This window comes from Saccopteryx leptura, chromosome 3 (assembly GCF_036850995.1).
Source record: "Saccopteryx leptura isolate mSacLep1 chromosome 3, mSacLep1_pri_phased_curated, whole genome shotgun sequence".
Classification (NCBI taxonomy): Eukaryota; Metazoa; Chordata; class Mammalia; order Chiroptera; family Emballonuridae; genus Saccopteryx; species Saccopteryx leptura.
The window spans coordinates 369,152,316-369,171,854 of NC_089505.1; the positions used below are offsets into that span (position 1 = coordinate 369,152,316).

The 19,539-nt window shown below is 54.6% G+C and overlaps 1 protein-coding gene across 1 annotated transcript in view; it reads right to left on the minus strand.

Moving 5' to 3' along the window:
- Window positions 1–907: 907 nt before the first annotated feature.
- KCNK9 (potassium two pore domain channel subfamily K member 9) overlaps window positions 908–19,539 on the minus strand; it is a 72,154-nt gene continuing 53,522 nt past the window's right edge. The window contains exon 2 of the mRNA XM_066379570.1: window positions 908–1,763. Within this exon, the coding sequence (XP_066235667.1) occupies window positions 925–1,763 (839 nt within the window). The 3' untranslated portion in view covers window positions 908–924. The remainder of the gene's footprint in view (window positions 1,764–19,539) is intronic.

Here is a 19,539-nt window from a genome sequence, read left to right on the forward strand (position 1 = left end):
TTTCTTTTTCTGGTTCCTCCGCTGTTTTTTCCTGCTCTTCTTCTTGTGTTGATAATGCATACCAGTTTAACAAAGTGCATGCTTTAAAAAAAAAAAAAATTTGTCTTTTGAACTGGCAAGCTAAAATGATCCATGTCGTCTTGCCCACCCCACCCCCTAAAAAGAAGTTAATATAATTTAGAATCTAGCATTTTAAAAAACATGGGCATGACGCATCTGGGATAAAGGCTGCTGTGGAGCATGCTCGACTCGGCAAGGTGGTGAATCAAAAACCTCGTGGGCTTTGTTTTCCTGTTCTGTTTGGAAGCAGCCAAAAGCAGGCTATTAACAAAACTGTATGAAGGAAAGAAAAAAAAGGGAGGGGAGGGGATGAATACCTGATCCTTTCGGCCCTGTTGCATGGTACGCACCCACGCACGCACACACAGACACATGCATGCACACGCAGACACACACACAGACACACACACACAGCCACCCGCTCCTTGGGGAGGAAAAGAGGATTTTGGTCAGAGACATCCCTGTGGGCGGGCGCTCGGAGGCTCTGAGCCTGCTGTGCAGCCTTGGGTCTTGTGGTCTCGGTCACACCTGTCGTGGGAAAGCCACCCCGGCTGGAGAGAGAAATGTAAGGCATACGTCGCAGGGAAGGAGGGAGGGAGGGAGGGAAGGAGGGAGGGAGGAGGAAGAACTCCATGCTTCATGCTCAGATGTGAGTTTCAGAGTGGCTCTGGCCGGCTCCGTCTCTCTGGGAAGGCGGGGTTAGAAAGGAAACCGAGAGGAAGGGAGGAGAGAACGTGACCGTGATGACCGTCCCGTCCGACTACAACAACAGAGGGTAATAAATAAGGAGGGGAGGCCGAGCTGGGCCGGGGGCCCCGATTGGACGGGGACAGAGGGCCGTGTCCGCTGCAGCCCCTCCGCACCCTAGATGGACTTCCTCCGTCGCATGAGCCTCTGGATGTCGGTAAAGCTGTGCAGCCCGGGGGAGACGGAGCTGATGGGGGACGGGAAGAGGCTGTTTTTCAGTGTGCTGGGGGAGATCTCCTCGATCCTGTACGAGATGGAGTGGAAGTACTGGGGGCCGAGCTGGGCGCTGAAGGAGTTCTGGTGCCCGGCCGGGCGGCCAGCACGCCCCGGTGGCCGGTAGCAGGAGCAGGAGCACACGGACTGCAGGTCCCCGTCCGCCTTGCAGCGCGCCCGGCCCGGGAGCGCCTCGTCGGGGACGTGGATGACCATGCTGTTCCGGTTCCCGGCCAGGGACGCCCTCTCCTCGGCATCCCGCCGCTCGTCCTCGCTGTTCATGGTCAAGAACCTGAGGACCACCAGGTTGAGGAAGGCCCCGATGACGGTCAGCCCCACCAGGATGTACATAAAGCTAAAGGCCACGTAGAGCGGCTTCTTCTGCAGGGCGCCCTTGGTCTGCAGCGCCACGTAGTCCCCGAACCCAATGGTAGTCAAGGTGATGAAGCAGTAGTAGTAGGCGTGGAAGAAGCTCCACTCCTCGCACTGGGAGAAGGCGGCCGCGCCGATGCACAGCGTCCCCATGCAGGAGAAGAAGCCCACCGTCACCATGTTCTCCATGGACACGTCCGTGTTGCGCATGCCGCAGCACTTCTTAATGCGCTTCAGCAGGTAGCGCACGAAGGTGTTCATGCGCTCGCCCAGGCTCTGGAACATGACCAGCGTCAGCGGGATGCCCAGCACCGCGTAGAACATGCAGAAGGCCTTGCCCGCGTCGGTGCCCGGGGCGGCGTGCCCGTAACCTGGGGAGGGGCGAGAACACAGGGAGAACCGGTGACCAGAGGTGCCGCCAGGTTTGGCAGGGGTGGGGGTGGGGTGGGAGGGCGGAGAGGTTTCGGTGGGGAGGGGCTTGGGGCGTTTCCTGGGGAGGGGCCTGGGGCCTAGCCATAACCTGGAGGTGGTGGGGGAGAGAAGAACAGAGGCCACCCGGTGCAGAAGTGTCACACGGGGTGGGGGACTGGGGCGGGTCAGTGGGGAGGGGCTCGGGGCGTTTCCTGGGGAGGGGCTTGGGGCGTTTCCTGGGGAGGGGCTTGGGGCCTAGCCATAACCTGGAGGTGGTGGGGGAGAGAAGAACAGAGGCCACCCGGTGCGGAAGTGTCACGGGGGGGGGGGGGGGGGGGGACCGGGGGGGGGCAGTGGGGATGGAGTTTGGAGCGGCCCCAAATCCTGAAGGGAGGGGGAGAGGAGAGCAGAAAGACTCGGGGAAGACGCGTCCTTTGAAGTCTGGGCTTGTAGGGGAGGCAGTGCTTTGGAGCGTTTCACTTGGGAGACAGTGTTCTCAGAGCAACACAGATTTCTTTTAAAAGAAGTAAAACACCATACTAGTGTTACTCTGAATGCTGCAAAGGTACCAAGCCCAAAGGAGAACATTAAAAACGCCCACCACGGATCCACATGAGCAGTGAACAAAGAATGCTAAATGTTGAACGCCGGGCTCTGTGCTGACCCTTAGTGGACCATGGCCTCTTTGCAACCTCACTGTGACCCTACAAAATAGGCATAATGAGTCCAATGCCACCGACAAGAAAACTGAGTGACTTAAGAACCTGGTAACTCGATATCTTGAGAGTTGGGGTTTGAACCCAAAGTTTTCAGCCACCGAGTATGAGGCTGAAGTGTAGAGGTTTGACCCCAGAGAGGTCAGTGCAGCGTGAACCCTGAGCGCCACGAGCACAGGGTTTGTGTCTGCCTCGTTCGCGGCTGCGTCCCCCACCCCGAGAGTAATACCTGCTGTGTGAGATTGTCCCTTTATCGAGCAGGAAGTAACTCCGTGCCACCGCAGAACGCAGACTTGTCAGAACAGAGATGACAAGTAACCCCAAACGACCGCACGTGTGTGAATGCTTTCTTCACACGCCTTCACAGCACGCCGCTTCCTGGGTGGCGGCACCAACCACGCAAAGTCGACTCTGCACGTCCTCACATTGCAGATGAGGACGGCGTGCTGGCAAGGTCAAGTTACCCGCCAGGGTCACCCAGGCGGTCGGTGACGGTGTCAGAGCCAGAATACCGTCTGCACATATGGCAGAAGGAACACAGAACTCAGCGGGTTCTGGTTCAAGTTCTGGGACTCTTACCTGGGTCGTGGGCATCTGGGGAATATTCAGAGGATGAAGGTGTCCTCCCAACATCTTAAACGCTGCCACCCCAAGAAAGGCTTCCTACATTCTTATGGGTTTGTGGTTGCCTAACCATCTGCATTATCCTGGTCCCCAGAAGACGTCATGGGGGTATGGGATGGGATGGGGTAATATTCATTCCGAGGAGGAGTTTTTGTTTGGGTCTGCTGAGATCAGACAGCACCCAAGGCCTGGACACAGCAGGGATGAGACACCAAGACCTCCATCCCTCCCGCTGTCTCCTACAGGAAGCCCACTTTGACTGCTCCAGCCCACACCTCTCTACCAAGACTTCACCACTTACGTTCAGGCTGCCGGTCTCTCCCTTGGCATGAATATGCACCACTTCCTCCCTGGCCCCGAGGCCGTGCTCTCCCTACAGAGAGGACATCACAGGTGTGCCTCCGGGAGGCTTTCCCTTCATCCTCTCTGGCCCCCAATCCCACTAAGCTCTGACCCTTCAGAAACCCCAGGACAGACGACATGACAGAGTTGGCGCCAGGCCAGGTAGAATGGGGACGCAGAAATCTGAGGGAGAGAGCAACGCTCTAGCAACAGAACTGTCTGGTCTGCATAACAGAGAGGAACAAGATCAAAAATAAACAAACAAAGCTTCAGGGAAGCTTTAGGACAATAGCAAAAGGCATCTTAGAAGAAAAATCAGACAAAAAAAAAAAACAAAGTAAAGACATAGCCAAGACTAACCAAATTTGGTAAAGGACCCAAATGTGCAGGTTCAAGGAGCTAATATGTGAACCCCAAGCAGAATAAAAACAAAGAAAACAGGTCAGAGTCAACCTGCTGCAAACTGAAGAGAATACCTTAAAAGCAGCCAGAGAGAAACAATGTATCACACTACAGGGGAACAACTATCTGTGCCCGCTTACTTCCCATGGTAAACTATGGAGGCCAGGCAACAGTGGAATAACATCTCTAAAGAGTTTTCTAAAAGGCTGTTAACCCAGAATTGTCTATCCAGAGGAAACATCCTTGAAGAATGAAGGCAGAAATACATTTTCGGGTCAAAGAAAAATTGCTACCAGCTGATCCGCACAACCCGATCACAAGGAAGTTCTTCCACCTGGAGGGAAATGATACCAGATGGAGACTCAGGTCTTCAGGAAAGAGTGAAACACATGTTGATAAACAAGTGGGTTTATATTTTTATATACAACACAGGGGTGGAAATCCCACAGTGTTTCCATATAGCTCACTTGTCACCCGTGTGGCTGATGCACAAGCCAGGTGGATGTTGGGAGAACGCTAGACTGTTGGAAACTTAACTAAGGTGGTAATATCAGCGAACGGTTCCTAAGGTGACATGTTTACTGGAGCAAGCCAAGACAGCATTTTCCCGGTCAAAAACTGCACCCCAGGTGCCCAGGTCTGCCCCCGCCCCCCACATCCCTGTTGCTGTCAGGGAAGGTAATGAGAGCAGTTTCCTTCCCACGGCCGGGCCAGCAGCACACCGCATAGCCCGTCTCAGGGTTACGTCCACTCTCCTGTCGTCGGTCATGCTGCAGGATGCAAGGACTCAGTTCCAGGGATGCCTCCCCCTTGTAGCTCACTGGCCCGTTACAGTCAGGACACTCTGCAGCGAGATACATCCATCAGACAGCGAGGGAGGTGACAGCAGCAAGGTCGCCCGCCTTCCCCATGAACAAGCCGCCCGAGTCCCGCTATAGTGACAGACACGTTGCAGGCCGTGCAGGGACGAGCAGGCCGTGCAGGGAATCCAGTTTCCCCATCCGGATGCGCGCATCCCCACCTGCTCTCTTCCCAGGAGGCCAGCCTCTACGAGCCACATCCAGGGTGTCCCTGGTCCCCCGCTTTCCGGTTAAGTTCATGCAATAGACAGCCAGCCCCAGGACGAGGTCAGGGGAAGGGCGGCAGGAGCTGAGGGCAGCAGAAACTGGTAACTAGCACATCTGCCCCTGGGTCACACCAGAGAGCTTCTCTCTACAAGTCCCAGCAAGGGCTTCCCAGCTACCCTGCCAGCTCTGCGATGTCGCTGGCCCCGGGGGGCCACAGTCCCTCCCTGCGTTCTCCACCCTGCCCGCAGGGGTCCCCGAAGACTTCAGACAGAGCCAGGTAAGTAACGGCTCAGACTGAGCGTGCAGCTTCCTGCAAAGACCCTAGCCGACAAACCACATGGGTCCTCGGCTTACAACACCTGCTGTGATACAACGCCGGGAGCCCTGCGTGCAAAGAGGTCTACACGTATCAAGTCCGCAGGCACCACGGTTATGGAGTATCTGCTTGGAACACAGACACGGCACCGATGGGTCCCCCGTAGAGAACACACTACCCAACAACACACACACACACACACACACACACGGCGGCATTCACTGGGACTCTGCAAGCAAGGCGTGTGTGTTGTTGGGTAGAGGAACGGCGAGTGCACAGGACACACACAGCTTCCTTCCTGCCTTCTGGCCGGACCAGGGACTCTGAGGAGGGCAGAGCCCCCTCCTGACTCACCTCCGAGGACCCAGAGCCTGGCACAAAGAAAGCACCTGAAAGTTAGAAACATTGCTGAGCAAAGGATGCCTGACCCACCCCCCAGCCTCCCACCCAGCCCGGCGTGCCTGGGGCAGCTTCGCCCAACACGCTGCAGCACCCAGCCTGGTGCTCACGGCCCCTTCAATAGACCCAGGCGGTCTCAGAAGCTGAGCAGAGAAGGGGCCTGTGTCGCTTGGCTGCGGCTGGCTAACAGAATAGAAGGAATAGGCTGCTTCTTCCCGGAGGGGAGAGCAGAGGAGGAGGGTGATGGGACAGATCATTTCTGCAGGGCTCCCCGAAGAGCCAGCTCTGGATGGCAAGACGCCTCGTGCCCCTTGCTGGCTCCTGCGAGATTTCCCAGAAGTGTGACAGGCCACCCTGTGAGAAGCGTCCCAGGGCTGGCTCAGCAGTTCAGCAGAGATGCTACGAGCGTCCAGCGAGCCCTCCCACTGGGAGAAGCGAGTCCGGCCCCTGGGCCATGGTGCCTTGTCAGGGCACCGATCAGGACCTGTCCGCGGGTCCTTCCTGCTCTCTGGGAGCCTGGCCCATCCACAGACGCCTGTCAACGAGTCTCCCAGACTTACACTGCCTTTCCCAGTTTGTACAGCTTCCGGGCTATGCAGTGTGCCTCCTGAAACCCACCCTGACCCTTCCCCCAGAGGCCAGCAGCCCACCGCCCAGCTCCCACTGGGGTAGCTCATGGACAAGATGGCTCCCGGCATGGGGCCAGCTGTGTTGGAGCCCTGACTCCGCCCCTTAGGGACTCCCGGCAGGGGGCCGGCTGTGTTGGAGCCCTGACTCTGCCCTTTGCAGGGGGCCAGCTGTGCTGGAGCCCTGACTCTGCCCCTTAGGGACTCCCGACATGGGGCCCTCGGTGTTGGAGCCCTGACTCCGCCCCTTAGGGACTCCCGGCTGGGGGCCGGCTGTGCTGGAGCCCTGACTCCGCCCCTTAGGGACGCTGGGCATGGGGTCGGCTGTGTTGGAGCCCTGACTCCGCCCCTTAGGGACTCCCGGCAGGGGGCCGGCGGTGTTGGAGCCCTGACTCCGCCCCTTAGGGACTCCCGGCATGGGGCCAGCTGTGTTGGAGCCCTGACTCCGCCCCTTAGGAAAACGGCCAGGAATTAGACTGTTGCCCTGAGACAAGTCTTTGCTGCAGCCTTTGGAACTCCAAGTCCTGCGAGGGCAGAACGCTGCCCCTTGCAAGCACTGCTATGATTGTTTCAAGGAAGCAGCTGATCCCTATGGCCTTTTCCCTACATACCTGAAAGGTATCAGTTAATGACCCTTCTCTGCACCTGAACCCAGGCTCTGCTAATCTGCCTGATGAGCAAAGAGGCCAATACATGCGATGAGGGTGCAGAGAGCTGGGCTCTCAGTCCTGAGGCCGGGAGTCCCCTGTGCCCATCTTTTCTGTGTGTTGAGTCTCGTGTGTTTAAGTCCTGCAGCGCCTTCCTCTCGGGCACGCCCACGGCTGAGCTGGTCGCGGCAGTCACCTCCCCCCGCCAGGCCTCCCCATTTTCTTCTGCCAAATGCACTGCAGTCCCGGCTCCCAGGGAAGCTTGGCTGTGCCCTGAGCAGAAGCAGCCGTCAAAGCCAGAAGCCAGGTGCCAGGTGTGGGTGGGCATGACTAGGCACCAGCCCACAGCTGCCCAGGACGGGGGACAGACCGCCAGCCCAGGGCAGGAGATGGCCACACAGACGTTTGAGCATCAGGAAATTTGCTGCTAGAAGAGAATGAAATATTTATAAAGGATGTGCAAGAATCTGGAGCTGGTAGGAGTTCAACAGGCACAAATTCCATTAAAGGATGACGCAGGGTGGCTTTGGGTAGGGAGGTGTGGGAGGAGAAAGCTGCCCTCGGCCCCCATGCTTCCTGCCTGGCCCCACTTCAGCCTGGGACAGGCATCCAGGTCCCCTCCCCCAGCAGGGCCCCTGTCATGTCCCCGGAGCCACTACACATAGTTCTTAAGACTCAGGTGCAGTTGACAAAGCTTTTCTGCATTCATTCTTTCATCTGAAAGGGACAGCCAGTGTGGCGGCGGCCCTAGGTTAAGTCCCCCTTCTCACAAAATAACAGACCCCCGAGTTCCGCGGGTCCCACCACACGGGCGTGGGCTTCGGCACAGGTTTCCGTTCTCTCCCTCCGAGAGGCACGATGAGTCTCGGGGGCTCCGATGGGGTCACCAGCCACGCCCTCAACCAACGAGTTTTGTGTGCTTTTCTGCCAGAATTGAAGGGACTCAGAACATGATGTCTGGAGCCACCGAAGTCACTTCAGCACCCCGAGGATGTGTCTGCCCATAGAGGCAATCGGTGTCCAGTGCCTGGGCCCGGTCTAGAGTCAGCCCCGCTCACGGACATTCCAGTCTGTGTCCAGTAAATCTTTTGGCTTTAGCCAGTGCTTTGATCGCAGTCAATGAGCACTCAAGAGGCCCTGCGCCTCGGTGTGACCACCAGTAAACAGCAGTTTGGCATTGGTCACAAAGCGCTCCGCAATTCAGACGTCCCTGCACCTCACAGGGTCTCCCTCGCAAGCCACCCCCAACCAGTCCGAGGGGAGGTGGGTAGCTGAGGGGGCCTGGGTCCGTGGGTGGACGGGGGCAGCCAGACAGCCAGGGCCGCTGCAGGAGTCACTCTTCCCAGCCCAGCAACCAGGGCTGCGGGCCAGGGCGACCCAATGTCCTGATTTTAAAAGAGAAGCCGGAAATATGGAGTCTTTTAGAGCTGTGGGATCTAATTGGTGTCTAATGAAACATTTTTAAATGCGGCCCAGGCCAAACACAGTCAGACAAAACAGATCGTCAGTCTGTCTAAAGCAGAGGTCTCCTGAAACGGAGCGGAGAGAGAAGAGACAACAGAGGCCAGAGGAAAGGGGAGAGGTGGGTGCAGCAGCGGGGGGCAGGAGCGGTGAGCCCCCCTCCGCGGACCCCCTTCCCTCCACCACTGTGGGCCCACGGTCAGTTCTGTTTGACGGATGCACAAATAAGGCCAGTAAGGGATGACATCGCCCGTCACATGCCTCCCCCAAGCAGGCTGGTCTGGGTAGACGGAGGCCCCTTCCCACAGGATGCGTGAGCCCATCTCACAGATGGGAACGCGGAGGCTCCGTGCCCGGACCCTCAGTCCTCCAGCTCCTGGGCTTTCTTGCGGCCACCAGAGGCCCCGGGGACCTGCTGATTCACAGAGCTGGCGCTTGGTGCTTTCTGCAGAAAAACCTGGCAGGCTAGGGTTTTATTTAAGAAAAGCACAATTCCCTCATGGGCTTTTTATTATTAATCCCCAAACGTTCCCTTCTCATTTCCCTTTATTTTATGTCTTGAGGGGCAAAGGGGACCTAAAAATATATTTAAATATATATATATATGCGCAAAAGCTTGCAAGGCACACGTTCCTGACAATAGCTCATGATAGGCCTTTTTTTCTTCTGTCTCGTCGGAGGCTTGATGTGCAAACCCTCCCCCCAGGAGAGCCCCGTGAGTCCCCTCCCGGAAGGCCAGGGAGGCTGGGACAAAGGGCGCCCCGTGAGGGCACCAGGCAGGAGCGTCCGCCCTCAGCAGACCAGCCTGGTGTCTGCCCCCCGTGGCCATGTGCAATGGACATTCATCTTCTGGTTGGTCTGTGGTTATCACTCAGGGGACCCTCCAGAAATCCCAGCCCCTCCTGAGTGACAGACGCATAGAACCCTGGGGTCCAGACTCCACCGGAGTCTCTTTCCAGCTCTGGGGCTCCACCTCCTGGGCCCCATTCCCTCTGTGTGATGAGGATCAAGTGGGAATCAAATCAATGTTGTTATCTCCACTTTATGAATGAAAAAACTGAGCCTGGGCAGCTACATGAGCTTCCCGGTAGTTCCCACAATGACCCCAGCTGGGGGTGCGGACACACAAGGGCACCCTGAGAGGTGGGAATGACGTCCCCTCTGCAGCCGGTGTAGCCAACCCCAGAAGTCAGCAGGAGAGTGAGAGGCGGGGTTTTGGAGTTCGCTCAGCAACATCCTCTACCCCGAGCTCAGACCCAAGTAACAAAGAAACATCCCTTTAGGATGCTCAACATGCCTACTCTCTGGTCTACAAAAGAATTGAGAGTAGGTGTCCAAATGCTTACACCCTGCCTTGTTCCTAGCAGCGCTATTCACAACAGCCAAGAGGGGGAAGAAAAACGGCCAGTGTCCATCGAGGGATGAATGGATAACAAAATGTGGTTTATCCATACAAACGGAATATTACACAGCCCTAAAAAGGAAGAAACCGCTAGCATGCGACACTGTGGATGCACCTTGAAAACATCACTGGAAGTGTTAGAAGTCAGACACGAAGACCACATGCTGTATGTTCCATTTGTAGGCAATGACCACAACAGGCAGAGCCACAGAGACAATAAGCAGGTGGGTGGCTGTCTGGGGCTGAGGGAGGGGAACAGTGTTCACTGGAGGGGTCCAGGGTGTCCTTCCGGGGTGAAGAAAATGTTTGGGACTAGACAGGGGTGGTGGCTACACAGCATTGTGAATGCACTAAATGCCACTGAATTCACGGGGTGGTGGTTACACAGCATTGTGAATGCGCTAAATGCCACTGAATTCACGGGGTGGTGGCTACACAGCATTGTGAATGCACTAAATGCCACTGAATTCACGGCTTTACAACCTCATTTTACATCATGTGAACTGCACTTCAGTGAAAAGGGGAACAAAGCCATTCTTCTTAAAGCCGAACTCTCCCCATTTTTGCACATGGGGAAATGGAGGCTTGAAGGATGAGGGCAGGAGGGGGAGTGGCCAAGGCCCCCGGGGCTTTGGGACTCTGGAGGGTCCTGGAAGGAAGGGGGCCCCTGCTTGGCCTTATTCCACACTGTGGGGTGGGGCACTAGGGGGCTGAAGCTGCTCCGCAGGGTCCCGGGGTCTCTGCCCCTCCCCTCCCTGTGGGTCTCTCTCATGGAGCATGCAGCATTGTGTCCAACCCCCCACCTAACCACACCCACACCGTTGGAAAGACTTCCGCCCACCAAGTAAATCTGCTTGTGAAGAGGTTCGTGCATGTGGCCAATAAAGAGCTTAATGGGCTGCAGTGATGGTTAACGCCCACAGCCGGGGGTCGTTTCAGGCCCACTCATCTAAGAGCCACACGGACTGCGGGCGTCGGCGACCGGAGATGCAAGGGCGCCCTCTGGCGGGCACTCGGGCGACTGCGGGAGCAGCGACCTGCCGCACCGCGGACAGCCCGCGTTTCCCTGGGGACCGGGACCGACTCCAGACCCCGGAGGTGGAGCCATTCATCCTTTCCATCGATGACGTGCTATGCGGTGAGAGTTCCTCCGGACGCTGCCATCCATCAATGGCAACACTGGCAAAATAGGACCATAATAAGATGATGATGAGGATGACCACAGTCATTGATTGAGGGCGCGCACGGTGCCAGGAACTGAGCTCAAGTGTTTGATGTCCCTTAAGTCCATTTACTCTCGGGGAAGAGGGACTGACTACCCTCTGCAGGGTGCGTGCGGTTATCCTCGTTGCCTGGGTGAGAAAATGGGGCAAACGCTCTTATCTCTCTAAGCCCCAAGGTGAGACTGACCTGGGTTCCAGTTCTCGGTCCCGGCTGTCCACCAGCCAGGGCCACTGCGGACACAGGTAGTGGGGGAACCCGGGAGAAGCCCACGTGTTCCCTGGTCTCTCCTGTCCCTTCCCAATCAACTCTCCTCTCTCTTCCTTCTACTCTCCTCTCCTCCCACTGGGGCCGGGGGTGGGGATGGGGGACTACAGGAAATGTAGGGAAACATCTAAATTTAAAGTTCACGGGAAAACTTATATCACATTTGACTGGCTTCTGAACGTCTGTGGTTAGAATGGGAAAATCCTAAGTCAAGCTTAACAGCCGCAGACGGCCACTTATTAATAATTGATCCTTCTTTTGTAAAAGAAGTGAGACAGTCAGGAATATCTCAATGCACGCTTTATTTCTGTTTGCCGTGGAGAACCTCTCTCAAGGGCTAAGTCGCCCTGGAGCGCGGGGCAGGGAGGAAGAAGGTGGAATTCACACCTTGGAGACCCCATGGTGGAGGGGGGCAGAGAGCCCTGAATGGCTCTAACTGCTGGTGACACCCAGTGGGCAGCCACGGCCCACTGCCCTGGCCTGCTGACTGACCCCATAGCTCTGTTCAGACCCTTCTCACCCCTCCACGGGACAGACTCCTGCCCTCACTCAGGGCCCAGCTCAAATGCCACCCTGGCCAGGAAGGTCCTGTTCTCCTTGCTCTGAATTCCCTAGGGCCCTCCGAGTATGCAGGGCTGTAAATGCAGTGGAGTTAGGAAGGCTGGTGCCAGACCTGGAGCCCTCATCTGTGAAATGAGTGTGGTTCACGCCCGGGGGGTCAGCAGGGCCGGGGAGGCCAAAGGCAACGGCACCTTTCATGTTGGAAATGATCAAACTGCCCACACCTGTGTCCCCTGGCTCCCTGACTCCCGACAGGAAGGTGAAAGGCGTTGCACCTGTGGCTCGCCTGGCTGGGGTCAGCGGGTATCCTGTTACCGGGCAGGTCCCCAGTTTGCGGGCCTGGGGCCTGGCTGTGCATCCTGACCAGCGCCCCCAGACCTCCCGCCATGTAGCAAGGGGTCTAAAGAGAAGCAGGGTCAGGCAGAGCTGATGGGGTGAGAGCTGGGCCTCAGGAGAGCCCCAGGCCCGGCAGGGGCAGCCTGGGCGGTGAGAACGGAGCTCACTTCCTGCGCACTGGCGACAGCACGCACCGCAGGCCAGTGGCAGCAAACATGCTCCCGGGCCTCGCATGCAGAGATGCTCACTTTGTCAGAGGCAGCAGAAGCAGGTCGTTCTAGCAGACACTGTCAGTGGCCACCCGCGTATGGGACCTCCTCCTGCTCCTGGGCACACAGCTGGCCCACACGGTGTCCCCCTCCCCCAGCAGACGTGGCCATAGGCTTCCGAGCCAGCCAGCAGGATTCCAGGCCTGGCTCATAAAAACAGGCCTCGAGATCCCCCCTCACTGTCCCCCTCCCTTGCTGTCCCCCCCACTGTCCCCCTTCTCGCTGTCCCCCTCTCCCTGTCCCCCTTCTCGCTGTCCCCCCATACCCCCGTTGCTGTCCCCCTCCCTCTCGCTGTCCCCCTCCCTCGCTGTCCCCCCTCTCCCTGTCCCCCTTCTTGCTGTCCCCCCATACCCCCCGTTGCTGTCCCCCTCCCTCTCACTGTCCCCCTCCCTCTCGCTGTCCCCCCTCTCACTGTCCCCACCCTCCCGTCTGCTCCCCCAAGCCCTCTCTCTGCCTGAAGATGGACAGGACCCAGGATGGAGGGAGGACGGCCCCGGGTGATGTGAGGGGCTGGGCTCCCGAGTGCTGGTGTCAGACGGCCCCTGCTGTGCGCCGGGGCTGACTGCACGGTCACTCTAAGTCACAGCGAGCACTGAGGAGACATTATTATTGACCAGCCTAGAGGCCGAACACAAAGCAAGTGTGTGCGGACTGACACTGTGGCCCCGGTCATCATGTCCGACAAGGTCTGGAAGGCAGCCTGGACGCTGGGGCCTCCGTGGACAGCCCACCGGGCCCTGCTGCGCACCATCCTCACGGCGCCAGGTGTGGTCCGGGTGGGGACGGTCTTGTCCATCGCACAGCTGAGTGAACTGGGCCTCAGGAAAATGACCGACATCGTTTTGGGGCTGCCCCGTTAGCAGTGGGGCGGGGCCTGGGGCGGGGCTGGGACTGCACCCGTGATGCAGTCTGCACAGGGGTCTGCTATGTGATGCTGGCAGACCCCTGAGCATGTGTGTGCATGCTCACATACATACACGCATAGACACAGCTGCACAGACACAAGTATACAGAAGTAGACATGCACATACACGTATAGACAGCTGCACACACAGAGACATGCACACATACATACACGCATAGACACAGCTGCACACACAGAGACATGCACACATACAGACACGCATAGACACAGCTGCACACACAGAGACATGCACACATACAGACACGCATAGACACAGCTGCACACACAGAGACATGCACACATACATACACGCATAGACACAGCTGCACACACAGAGACATGCACACATACAGACACGCATAGACACAGCTGCACAGACACAGTATACAGAAGTAGACATGCACATACATGTACAGACAGCTGCACACACAGAGACATGCACACATACAGATACATCTGCACAGACACAGCTGCTCAGACACAGACATACGCAAACATACACAAGTGTACAGAAAGACACATGCACCATAAGTGCAGACACATCTGCACAGAGACACAAGTGTCCACACACATGCAGACAGACACATACTTCTGCACACACAGACACAAGTGCACACAAACAGACATACACACCCCCCTCTGTGGCCCCAGACACTCTATTGGAAGTCATAAGAAGCAAGATAAAACTGAAGATTACTAGATGCCCCTTCACTCTCTGCCTGAATATTCATAGTAAACACACACTGCACGTGAAAGCTAACGGACACCATGGACCAGGGCTCGGCCCCGGCCCCGCTCCCCGGCCCCGCCCCTGGTCCCCCTTGGCAAATGGAGCAAACGCACCAGCCTCCCGGACTGGTGACAATGGAATGACTCCAGCCAAGTCACACGACTAATCTGTGGGCCCTCCTCGCCTGCCACGAAGCCACCCCAGGCTGACCTCCTGCTAAAAAGGGTGCAGCCCGCCCCTGCGGGACCGCAGACGCACTCACCAGAGCCCCCCCCCCCCCACTAACAGCAGCCGGCATCCCCAAGTCCCGAGGCAGAGTGGACACATGTGGCTCAGGCAGACCCGCTCAGCCCAACTCCTGTCCCTCTGCTGACCCCAGGGGGACGCTCCACCCCTGGCACCCTGGTCCGGCCCACAGACCCGAGTCAACAGCGCTGCACCTGTGAGCTCCGGAGAAGACGGCAGACACCCACCACCAGGTACCGGCCTCCCCGGCGCCAGGGGCCTCTCCTGGGACCCTAATGTCATTTCTTTTCTCTTCCCTTTCCCACCCCTCATCCCTTTGGCGACCATCAGCTTGTTCTCTGTCTGGGGTCTGTTTCTGTTTGACCTGTTTATTCTTTTTTTAATTTCAGATTCCACATGTAAGTGAAACCGTCTGATATTTGCCTTTCTCTGTCTGACGTATTTCACTTAGCAGAATACCCTCTCGGTCCATCCATGCTGCCACTGATAGACTCCCTTCTTTTTCACGATTAAGTAATACTCCATTGTATGCACGCACCACCTCTCTATCCACTCATCGATGGACGGGCACTGAGGTGGCCAGGAGCATTGCTACAAACACAGGGGTGCACACACCTTTTCAAGTCAGTGTCTTTATTTCCTTTAGCTAAGCACCTGGGAGAACAGTGGCTGGGCTATTAGGCAGTTCCGTTCCCAACATTTTTAAGGAACTCCTGCACTGTTCCCCCAGTCGCTGCGCCAACTTACGATCCCATCGATGGCGCTCCGGCGTTCTTTTCCCCCCAACGTCCTCATCGGCACTTGTTAGCTGATGTATTCGCGACAGCCACTCTCAGAGGTCTCACTGCGGTTTTGATTTGCATTTCCCGGATTCTTTGTGATGCGGAACATTGTGTGTTTCTGTTGGCCATCTGTATGGCCTCTGGAGAAATGTCTACTCCAGTCCCCCGCCCGAGGGTCACGGAATTGATCGAGGTGTGTGTGTGTGTGAGTGTGTGAGAGAAATTGTACGAGCACCTTCTCTATTGTGGATGGTGACCCCTTATGAGGCGCACTATGTATCTGTGTCTACCTCCTCCCATTCACAGGTCACCTTCTGGTTTGGCGGACGGCTTCCTCGGCTGCGCTAACAGTCTTCAGTTTCACAGAGTCCCATTCCTTCATTGATTTCCCTTCCCCGAGGAGGAGTTTTCAAAAAGATACTGCTCCGAGTGACGTCAAGGAGGCGACGACCTATGCTGCTTTCCCTTCGGACGTTCGAGGGGTCCGGTTCTGGGTCTTACGTTTCAGTCTTTCATCCATTTGAGTTTATTTTTGTCTGTGGTGTAAGAGGAAGTGGTCCGATTTCATTTCATTTTATTTTTTTTGCATGTATCTGTCCAGTTTCCCCAGCATCACTGACTGAAGGAGCTGCCTTGACCCTGTTGTACCGAGGTGGGCAGGGGGAGGGTGACAGCTGTGACATAAAGAAGGGATACACGAATAAACTGCTTTCGTGTACTCACCACGGTGAACCTACTTTGCTCCCGCACTGCAGAGCCTTGCCTCTTTTGTCATAGATTAATTGACCACTTGAGTGATGATTAATTTCTGGGCTTTCTATTCTAGTCCATTGATTTATGGATCTGTTTTCATGCCAGTACTATACTGGGTGTTTTTTGTTTTTTTGTTGTTTTTTTTTTGGTCAGAGAGAGACAGAGGGAGGGACAAACAGACAGGAAGGGAGAGAGATGAGAAGCATCAATTCTTTGTTATGGCTCCCTAGTTCATGGATTGCTTTCTCACATGTGCCTTGACCGGGGGGAGGGGGGGGCTACAGCAGACCGAGTGACCCCTTGCTCAAGCCAGCGACCTCTGGGCTCAAGCCAGTGATCATGGGGTCATGTCTATGACTCCACGCTCAAGCCAGTGACCTTGGGGTTTCGAACCTGGGTCCTCAGCGTCCCAGGCCGGTGCTCTAACCACTGTGCAACTGCCCGGTCAGGCAGTAGCATACTATTTCAATCACTGTTGCTTTAGAGTAAAGTTTGCTGTCAGGGAATGTAATACCTCTCACTTTGTTCTTTCTCAAAATTTCTTTGACTTATTTGAGGTCTTTTATGATTTACTATAAACTTTAGGATTTGTTCTAATTCTGAGAAGAACACCAGGGGTATTTTTTAATAAGATGGCCCTGACCGTGGGGGTAGTAAGGACATATTAAGCCTTCCAACCCACGAGCAGTGTACCCTTATTATTCGCATCTTCAGTCTCTGACTTCAACGACTTTTCAGAGTTCCGATCTTTCACACCTTTGGTTAAATTTATTCCTAGATATTTTATGCTCTTTGATGCAATCGTAAATGGGACTGTTTAATTCTCCTTCTAATCATTCATTACTGCTGTATGAGAAAGCATGATTGGTATATAGATTTCTGTATATTGATTCTGTAACTTACGGCTTTACTGAATGTGTTTAATAGTTCTAATAGGTTTTTGGTGGAGGCCTTAGGGTGTTCATGTCATGTGCAAGTAATGAGAGTTTTTCATCTTCCTTTCCAATTTTTCCCGCCTCATTGCCGTGGCTCCGAGGACTTCTGAATCCATGTTCAGGAGAAGCGGTTCCAGTGTGCACCCTCCTCTTGCTCCTGATCTTGAACGGACAGTTTTTCGGCACCGATACTAGCTGTGGGCTTGTCATTCGTGGCCTTGAGTACATTGAGCTATGCTTCCTCTAGACCCACTTTGTTGAGACTTTTATCCTAAAAGGATGTTGAGTTTTGTCACATTCTTGGCATGTATTTTGATACTACGGTTTTATCCTTTATTTTTGTTAAGTGATGTATCATGTTGATGGATTCACAGATGTTGAATCATCCCTCCATGCCTGGAATGAATCCCACTTGCTCATGATGTATAACCCCTTTAATGCATTGCTGAGTCCAGTGTGCTAACATTTTGCTGAGAATTTTCGCGTCTGTGCTCGTCGAGGTTGCTGGCCTGTGGTTTTCTCCTTTCTGTAAGGTCTCTGTCTGGTGTGGGTGCCAGGGTAATGCTGGCTTGGTAGAATGCGTTTGGAAGTGTTCCTTCCTCTTCAGTTTTCTGAAACCGTTTATTTCAAAATTCTTTGAATGTTTAGTAGAACTCACCCATGAAGTCTCCTCGTCTTGGGCATTTTTATTTTTGTTGTTGGAAGTTTTTTTATTACACTTAATGTGACGTTTAAGGCTACTGTTTCCTTATTAATCTCTTGTCCATTGACGTGAGTGGGGCATTAAACCTGCCACTGTTGTGTGGCTGTGGGTTCCTCCTGTCGTGTCCATTAATAACTGCTTTGTAGACTCAGGGGCTCCTCTGTCGAGTGCGTCGATATTTACCATTGTTACGTCCTCTTCTTGGACCAACCCCTTTATCACTGTGTAATGTCCTTGTCGGTTTTTGGGGTTTTTTTTTTTACGTTTGTTAAAGTCTATTTATCGGATATAAGGATTGCTATCCCAGCTTTCTTTTCATTTCTGATCACATGGAATATTTTTCTATCCCTTCACTTTCAGTCTCTGTATGTCTTTCGATTTGAGTCTTTTGTAAGCAGCCTATAGACCGGTCACGTTTTAGGATCCAGTCGGCCTCTCTGTGTCTTTTTTACTGGAGTATTTAATCCATTTACCATAAAGGAGTTGTTGATATGTACTTTTGCCCTTTTGTTGTGGGGGGTGGGGTGGTGGTGATGTTTCTCATGCTCTGTGCCTTTCTTCTTCCCTTGTGGTTTGCTGGGGTTTTTAGTATTTTTTTCGAGTTCCTTTCTCCTTATTCTTCGTCGAGCTTGGTCCGTGGTTGCCGTGAGGTTCCTGTCTATCGAGCTATAGCTGTACCAGCCTGTTTTAAGCTGACAGTCACTTAAGTTTGAACACATTCTACAAGACTACCTTTTTACCTCCCACCCTACCCCTCCCCAACGCTTTAGGTTATTTGTGCCATGTTTTAGATCTGTGTAATGTGTGTATTTTTAAACTACTTATTGTCATGTGAGTTAAATTTGATACTTTTTTTTAACCTCCATTGCAGCTTTTCTTAAATGCCCCATTTGCTGTCTGTACTGAACAGTGGGCGTTTATTTACCTGTGAGCTTTCCCCTGCCTCATCTTTTCTTCTTTGTGGTTACGACCTTTCCTCACCTGCTTGGAAATGAAGCCTCTCACCCCCTCTCTCTGAAGCCGGTCTGACGGTGATGGATCCCTTTAGTTTTCGCTCGTCGGAAACTCTCTCTCTCCCCTTCAATGCTGAATGACCTTGCTGGATCAATTATCGAGGACGTAAGTTTATTACTTTTGTTTTTTTTGGATTTTTTGGTCAGCACTTGAAAGATGACCTGCTCTTCCCTTCTGGCCTGTGACGTGGCCGCCGAGAAATCGGCTCACGGCCCGATGGGGTTTCCCGTGCGCAGAACTCACTGTTCCCCCCTTGCTTCCGTCCAGGTTGGCTCTTTAACTGTCGCCGTTTCAACCACTGCCTCCTGGTGTGGGCCTCTTGGGGTTCGTCTTCTTTGGGGCTCTCCGTGCCTCCTGGACTTGGATGTCTGTTTCCTTTCCCAGGATAGGAAAGTCCTCTACCGTTATTTCTTTAGAGTTTCTGTTACTTTCTCTCTTTCTTCTCCTTGTGGGACCATGATCGTGAATGTTGGAATGCTTGAGGTTATCCCAGAGTTGCCTTAAACTATCCTGTTGTGGGTTTTTTTTAACTTTTTTTTTTTTTTTATTTCTAGTGCTCTGATTGGGTGATTTCCACGAGGCTCTCTGCCAGGACGTTGTTTCTTTCGTCTGTGTTCACTAACGGGCTGTTGATTCCTTCTCCTCTGTGTTTCTCACCTCAGCTGTTCTAGCCTTCGGGGCGCTTGGTTCTCTCTCGCCCTCTCTGGCTCTTCGTTGACGTTCTCCCAAGTTCCACTCTCAAGTCTGGTGATGCTGAAGTCTTTATCAGATAGATGACTTACCTCTGTTTCCTTAGGGTGTTCTTCTTTCTGGAGACATTTCTTCCGTCGGTTGAAAGAGAGTCTTCCGTCTTTTCCTTGTTTGACTTTCTGTTTATATGAATTAGACAAAACAGCTCTGTCGCTCACTCTTGAAACAGTGGCCTTACGCAGACGCGGCCCCGGCGCGGACCCTGGGCGGGTGGTGTGGGCAGGCCCCGGCGCGGACCCTGGGCGGGTGGTGTGGGCAGGCCC